Source organism: Athene cunicularia, assembly GCF_003259725.1.
Source record: "Athene cunicularia isolate RWA chromosome 18 unlocalized genomic scaffold, athCun1 chr18_part1, whole genome shotgun sequence".
In the NCBI taxonomy this organism is placed as follows: domain Eukaryota; kingdom Metazoa; phylum Chordata; class Aves; order Strigiformes; family Strigidae; genus Athene; species Athene cunicularia.
The window spans coordinates 8,878,732-8,886,315 of record NW_020799123.1 but is presented as its reverse complement, the minus strand read 5'-3'; the positions used below and the strand labels follow the sequence as shown (position 1 = coordinate 8,886,315).

The 7,584-nt window shown below is 45.1% G+C and overlaps 1 protein-coding gene across 2 annotated transcripts; it reads right to left on the bottom strand.

Annotated features, from left to right (window-relative positions):
• Positions 1 to 481: 481 nt before the first annotated feature.
• Positions 482 to 6,907, bottom strand: LOC113486676 (meteorin-like protein). 2 transcript variants are annotated; one of them, XM_026860791.1, is made up of 4 exons: positions 6,622 to 6,907; positions 6,429 to 6,537; positions 4,162 to 4,221; positions 482 to 1,692 (listed from the first exon to the last, which is right to left on the bottom strand). In XM_026860791.1, the coding sequence occupies exons 1-4, from the start codon at positions 6,760 to 6,762 to the stop codon at positions 1,376 to 1,378; spliced, it is 627 nt and encodes a 208-aa protein (XP_026716592.1). In that variant the 5' UTR covers positions 6,763 to 6,907; the 3' UTR covers positions 482 to 1,375. The 2 variants fall into 2 exon arrangements, with proteins under 2 accessions (XP_026716592.1, XP_026716591.1); XM_026860790.1 differs by having other exon boundaries at positions 6,429 to 6,907.
• Positions 6,908 to 7,584: the final 677 nt, after the last annotated feature.

The window sequence follows — 7,584 nt, the reverse complement described above, 5'->3', positions numbered from 1 at the left end:
CTAGGCGCCACACAGCTGCTTGCTCACTCCTCCACACAGTGAGGAGTCAAGGGTGGAGTGGGGCGGGGTGTAAAACTGATGGGTTGAGATAAAGACTCTTTAATAAGCCAGAAAATGAAGACATTAATAATAATGAAAATAATAATAATATTATAATAATGATAATAAAATAATTAGAATATACAAACCAAGTGACACACAATGCAATTGCTCACTACCCTGGATCGATGCCCAGTCAGTTCCTGAGCAGTGGCCCCCAGCCAGTTTTCCCCCCAGTTTATATCCTGGGCATGATGTCCCACGGTACGGAACAGCCCTTTGGTGAGTTGGGGTCAGCTGTCCTGGCTGTGTCCCCTCCCATCTTACTGTGCCCCTCCAGCCTCCTCACTGGCAGGGAAGAAGCTGAAAAGTCCTTGACTTAGTATAAACACTACTTAGCAACAACTAAAAACATCGGTGTGTTATCAACATTGTTCTCATACTAAATCCAAGCCACAGCACTCTACCAGCTACTGGGAAGAAAATGAACTCTATCCCAGACAAAACCAGGACAATCCTCCAATACTTTAAAACAGCCAGTTTGCAAGACCGAGCTGTGGGCCCAGTACTATGAATACCAGATACTACATTCTCACACAGACAACGCTACAACCAAAACTTCCAATTATTTCAATGCATTTCCCAAACACCTTTTCTCATCTGGTAGTCATACAGTGCTAGTGTTCATATTAGCTAAGGTGCAGTATCCCCCATCGGCCTGTTTGCATGGGGAGCAAAATCAGATGCTGTCAACTGTGCAGAAATCAACACTGCATTGCAGAATTACATCCGCGGTGATTTTGCCCCAGAGGGTAAATTAATCTCTCTGCTAATGTACAGAAGACAAAAAACCTGCCAAACTTGACAACTGCCTGAAGGTTTAGTAACTACGGCTAAGGCTATAGTTAGCATTCTTTTTTAATCAAAACAAAACAAAACAAGACACCATTTGGAAGGGAAATCAAGTAGAGATGGGGGAGGAGAGAAAATAATCTAGAGATAAAGCACACAGGATGTACACAGAGCAAAAAATGTTAAGAGAGAATTTTGTAATACTGAGCACAAGCTGATTTCTAACCACAAAAAAACCCCAACAACCTTTTCAAAATTCAGAGTTATTTTGTGAGGCAAGAAGATGGGAAGAAGGAGAAACTAATGCCACTAATGAAAATGTGGATTAAAAGTCAGAGTTTACAGGGCTCACAGAGCCTTTATCTTCAGGAAATTCTCCAGGCGCCACTTTCGGTGAAATTGTTAGCTTTAGTCCTTGTTTTTAACTCTAGTTCAGACTCAGTGTCCAAAAACTGGGTTGAAATTTTTCAACTCTCACCTCCCGTCAGTTGAGCTGAAACTCACATGGGTTGGCTCCTCTTTCTCTGGCAGCCTGGTAAATGAACATGAAATCTTTAAAGCGAGGCGCACAGCCCAACCAAGCTTCACCAAAATGTTCATTTCCAGTGAAAAGGAAATCTCCACCTCCCTTCTTCACTTTGCATTGCAGCAGGGTTCGTACAGGGCCTTGCCATTCACCACTTGCTTCATCCTGATGGAAAATTCTGTTTTTCTGTCTGTAGACCTTCTGGGCGCTGACATCAACCTGTGACATGTGGTTCTCTGAATCGTGGGAAACATTTTGGATTGATCCTTTCACCACTAGATGTGAAGAAGACAGGAGTTGGTTATGGAGCAGCAGGTAAGCAGTTCAGGTACTAGGAGCTCACTGAATAACTGGAGAAACAGATTTGTTGCGCAGTTTGTACACCTACCACCTACAGGTGGGCACATTTCTGAGCTTACATTGCATCCTTTACCCACAGGATCCCTACACACAGTGCCATGTGCTTGGAAGCATTATTTTATGACTACCCAAACCAACTAACATCTGAGCAAAAAGCATATAACTTGCTTGACAATGCAAAGCCGCAGTAAAGGATAAAAAAGCACAGGGATTCAGTTTGTTCAGTCTATGTTCCAAGACAATGACTGTCACAGGCTACCTCCTTCCTGCTTTCAGGGGACTCTGAAGTTTTTCCTTTGATAGCAGTAAAAGAGGTTGATCCAAGATGAATCAGAATATTATTTGATTGGAAAAAATAAGAGCTTGTTAAATGTTTTTCATTTAAAGGTTTGGGATTTTGTTCCTCAAAAGAAAATGGCATTCATCTGTCCATCAAAATACACTTTGGGAGTTGATGAATGACATGCAGAACTTCTAAAGTGGCTTTATCTGAAGCCTTATTTAAAATCACATAGCATACGTGTACCTCCTTCTTCCACAATGATCCTAGCTGTTTTCTAGGAATGAAAGAATAATAAGCCATAGTCTTTCCAACTGACAGCATCCTTTGCATCACAGAGAATGAAACATCCCATCCGACTGTGTTTGCTATCCTGAATCCATTTTTCTCATTCTCACTGCCCCTCTTCTTCACATCAATCAATTATTCTTCTATTAACTAGATTAATTCCAATCCCATGCCCAGAGAAGGCTCAGGAAGAAATATGCCACCATTTGAGCCAAGAGTTCTTGAGCAAACAAGAGGTTATCAATGCAACAGGAACATAACCACGCTTCTGCCACAAAACTCTTTCATTCAGGTATGGAGAACTCAACAACCCCAGAGGCAGAAAAAGCTTATTTCTAAAGTTTCTGAGAACTTCCTCATCTAATTCAATTTCCAAGGGAATCCAGCGTGTTGTGTAACAGATGTGTCTGCTCTCCATCTCCCTCGTTTTTAATCAGATGCAGTCAAGTCTACTGACAAGCTATAATGCACTTGTTACTGGTGCTCCAAGTTGCTCCTGTGCTGCTCAGGGCACAGTGACTGAAGACCTCCATTTTAAGAATAACTATAAAGCCCCTATTCACTCCCAGTGTCATTTACACTTTCATTAGCAGCTATTTTCTCTAATCAAAAAAGTTGATGATAGCGATTTGTGAGCCTAGGGCAAGGAAGTCAGGCCATAAATAGAGTCAGTTCAAAGGGCCATTTCTTCTGCTCTGTTGCTGCTGTAAGTGCCCCCCATTGTGTGCCTGGGCCTCCACATCTGTCAGTCTCTGGTCTTTCAGGCAGTGCAGTGGCAGAGCACCTCGCATGGGAACTGATGACTCCATCAAGTAGAGACAATGGGCTGGATTGCATCAATTAATTTAGAAGAAGAAAAATTACCAGATGAGGAGCACTCTAAGAGAAGCATGCTCTACACTCTGGTTTTATATTAGCACAATGATGTTGGTGCTTCATTTTATCAGTAGACTTGAAGCATGGCAACTCCTAGTAGAAAAGCATTAATTTTGAGGGTTTTTTTAAACATTGCATAGGGGTAAATATAGTTCATAGTTTTACTTTTTACATGGGTACATTTACAGCAATATAATTACAGTCACATGGACAGGCAGTTCTATAGGTTCAGCTGTTGGACATAATCAGAGGTACAAATATTCATCTGCAAAACTATGGGAATAAAATGAATGAATCATGACTGAGAGAAAAAGAAAAAAATATATTGCATTAAGTAGAGCAGATGGAAAAAGCTCTTAATGTGCCATCAAATCAGTATTTATTATTTCTTACCTTATGGAATATTAACTGCTTTGATTTCTCATAAGGCATGAAACCTAACCAGTGTGTCACTGAAGGAAGTTTAAGGCACCTGAAGTTCTTAGCTAAGTTACAAACTCACTGCCTCTGCAGAAAAAGAACTTGGAAGTGTGCAAATTGGGCAGGAGGAGAGAGGGCATATTCATCATCGGAAAAAAAAAAAAACAAACCTAAATGGATCAAGGGAATAAAAAGGAACCTACCAAGAATGTACAATGTGTGTGTATGTGTGTCTACACACGTGTGATTGTTATGTGTGAGAGCCAGCAGCACACTTGTGAGAATTACCTTCAGTTCAGTTTTAGATCATAACCCTTCTGCCTGCAGGAAATGAGGACTTTGAAAGAACACTTCTCCCTTCGAGATTTCATTATTTCCCCTCATTCAAATTCTTTTCAAATCTAGTTTCTTTCTCAGATCATAGAGCACAGTCATGCCGTTATTTTAAGAAAAGAAGCAAATAAATCCAAATAATCAATGCATGATTAAAGGCAGAACGACTTCCCTTTAGTCAGCTTACCAAAATCACTGCTGCAAATGGCCATAAGAAGTTCCACGTCATCACAAGGACGGCACATAGCTAGAAAAAAAGAACAGTTAGTTACTTGTTATACTATATGTGTCATTGCTAAAGGACTGGTGAATTATGAGAGGAAGTGGGGCAGAACTACTTGCTTAAAGAGCATTATGATCAGATGCAAACCAAAATTCTTGTTATGCAAATACAACCAAAGCAAAGAGGATTTGTAAGAGTCATTGAGTGACAACAGGGCCTGAAAGCATATAATCCCTTTAACAACTGATAAAGCGTGCAAAAAATACAGAAGAAAACACAGCACCTAGCACATACCTACCCTCCATCATTTTTCAACCTTTTCAAATTTGGTTCTGACAGAAAGAGGGGAAGATCCTCCTATATTACTTGTGGATTACAACAGACAGGAATAAAGACAAGCATCTATGCATGTGCTGGGAGGTACAAGGACTTCAGACAACGAAGCTCCACATCCAGGCAACACTCCAGCATTGCCTACTGAAACATTAGTAATCCAGCGTGGATATGGTTGAATTTTATTCCAAGTGTGGGGTAGAAGCATAAGTCATTCAATATATTAGTGATAAAAGAAAACAGCCTATGCCACATCTGAAGCCTTCCTGAGTCTAACAGCAGGTTGTAGGGTTCAGTGAATCAATCAGGCTCTGTTCCCCTATGAACATAATTTGTTATCCACACACTTGGTATATAGCCTGTTTGTTATCAAAAGCTTTTGCCCTGAGCACTGGGCAATCAGGCCAGTGATCTTAAGGATGTCTAAAATAAAAATGTCCCCTGAGTTAATGCCATGAAGCTCCAGCAAACAGCAAAGTGGCACCTTGGACAGGTAACAAAGAAGAGAGAAGAGGACAACCCACAAGTACTATAGTTTATCTTTTTTTATTTAACCTCTCTGTTTTAAGGGCAGCTTCTTGCCATTGCAATACTCCCCTTTTTCACAGGAGGTTTGCCCAGGGTATTCTTTATTGGGGCAGCAGGGATACAACAGCAGCAGTAGGTCCTGATTTTTCAAAACTGGGATGGAAAAGAGCCCTCTTCAACCTCAGTGCTCCTTGGATACATAAATGGAGAGGGGGGGTAAGCATTATTAAGTGCAGGATAATGTTGGTGTAAGAATAGGAAAGAAAGGTAAATGAAGCTTCAAGCAATTTAGGTGGCTAATCCTGTTTTCAAAAGTTCATTCAAATTTCCAGTGACAGTTTTGAGGCTTTGGGTTCCTGATGAATTTAAATCCGTTCTGAACATGGGATTTCCACTCCTAAAACCCACTCAGGTGCTCTCAGTGATGGTACTGCCCAGGGCTGGGGACACCCGTATCACAGTGCATATGTCCAGGAACAAGCTGGCTGCTCATGGAGAGGCAGTTTGTCTTTCTACTGCAGTGCTCCCTCCCGTGCCTACAAGATGCCACTCACGGTGGGAATCTGAAAACAGGCTGCACCTGCCAAACAGTCTGTGAGCTGGCAGGACCACCCTTGTGATGGCAAAGTCCCCCAGCCCAAAAGAGCTTCTGTCACTAGGGATGCACAGCAAGGTCACAGAACCACAGAATCCCAGAATCATCTGTGTTGCAAAAGACCTTGAAGATCATCTAGTCCAACTGTTAACCTCACACTGACTGCTCTCAACTCCACCAGATCCCTCAGCACTGTGTCAGCCAACTCATAAACCCCTCCAGGGATGGGGACTCCCCCCCTGCCCTGGGCAGCCCATTCCAACGCCCAACAGCCCCTTCTGCAAAGAAATCCTTCCTCAGAGCCAGCCTGACCCTGCCCTGGGCAGCTTGAGGCCATTCCCTCTTGGCCTGGTGCTGGTTCCTTGGTTAAAGAGACTCATCCCCCCTCTCTGCACCCTCCTGGCAGGGAGTTGCAGAGGGCCAGGAGGTCTCCCCTCAGCTTCCTCTTCTCCAGACTAAACACCCCCAGTTCCCTCAGCCACTCCCCAGCAGACCTGTGCTCCAGACCCTGCCCCAGCTCCGTTGACCTTCTCTGGCCACGCTCGAGTCATTCAATGGCCTTTTTGGGGTGAGGGGCACAAAACTGAACACAGTAATTGAGGTTCAACCTTACCAAGATCCCTTCCCTGTCCCTGCTGGCCATGCTATCGCTGATACAAGCCAGCATACCATTGGCCTTCTTGGCCACCTGGGCACACTGCCCATGTCAAGGAATATCGGATGCCACCTTGGATCTGCCCCAGCAGTGAAGCCCTGAGGCTGGCCCTGCTATTACCTTCGACCAGTGCCATCTTTTTGAAGTCAGAGCCAGCAGGGCTCTGGTTGCTCAGCAGCTCGTACTGGAAGCTGGCCGTCCGGCGGCTGATGTCCCTCTGCGGGCTGGCCTGCAGGAAGAGGGCCACTCGTTGCGGTGTGTGGGCACTGAAGCAAGACACGTGGTGGGGTCGAGCCCCTTCTGCCTCGCTTACCACCAGATGCAGCTGCCCAGCACGTTCCACGTAGATGCTGGCACCTTGGAAGTCACTGGCAGGCTTGATGCAGACAGTGGTGTGCCGGGCACTGGAGAGGTTGGGCTCCAAAACGACACGCAGGGCTCGTGCTGGGTACATCCATTCCAGGGAGCCCTCGGTGCAGCGTAGATGGACCTGCTCCACCGCCCGGGAACGGGGCTCCCAGCTCAAACCGCTGCCAAGACAACACCATCAGTCCATCACTAAGAGTAGCCAGGGCACAGGCAGAACAGCCCAGTGGTCACTGCCATGCTGGCTGCCCAGAGAGATGGGTCCTGCTCCCAGCTCTGGCTCCAGCCTAACCACTGCGGTTAACTTCCCTCCCTCACCTCGGAGCAGCGTGCAGTGCTGTGGGGAAGGGAGGGCGATTGCTCGCCCCTGGTGCTGCACCAGGGTGCCTTTCGCCTACCTGCAAATCCACATTGGGATGCCTGCAGCATCCAGAGAAATGACAGAGGGAAATTCCTCTCTGCTAAACAGCATCAAGAGCTTTCCGTGCCCTGGGCGCGGGCAATGCGCGGCTCTCCGGGAAATCCCACCTGTAGGTGGGAAGGCGTGTGAGCCTCTGACTCGGCTATAGGAGCCGCACAGTGAGTACTGACGTACGTCTGAAAAATCTGGATTAAACCCCGAAATTTCTAAAATTGTTTTTAACATTTCCAGTAAGAATTAATCAAGAAAACGTTTCTAATCAAAGCAGGCTGTGCTGGCCCTGCTCCTGAGCTCTTGCTCAAGCTGGTGCAGTCACTTTCAGAAAAGTTTCTTTTACTCGTGACGCTTCTGAAAACCAAATCCCTAATAGAATTAGTTAAAAGATAATAAAATGCAGAAAGAGATAGAGCTTTTGAGAAAGCTTTGCTGCCCCTTTTCCTGCCAGTTACAGAAGACAAACCCCCGGCAGCGGGGAAGACCCGAAGGAGC

What these genes read in the sequence shown, in the direction of transcription:
- LOC113486676 (XM_026860790.1), bottom strand. Translation starts at nt 6,762, where the DNA reads ATGTACCCAGCACGAGCCCTGCGTGTCGTTTTGGAGCCCAACCTCTCC. An exon ending in AAAGATGGCACTGGTCGAAG is followed by an intron (nt 4,222 to 6,428) that starts GTAATAGCAGGG and finishes CTTTTTTTCTAG; the next exon opens with CTATGTGCCGTCCTTGTGAT. An exon ending in CATTTGCAGCAGTGATTTTG is followed by an intron (nt 1,693 to 4,161) that starts GTAAGCTGACTA and finishes CTTCACATCTAG; the next exon opens with TGGTGAAAGGATCAATCCAA.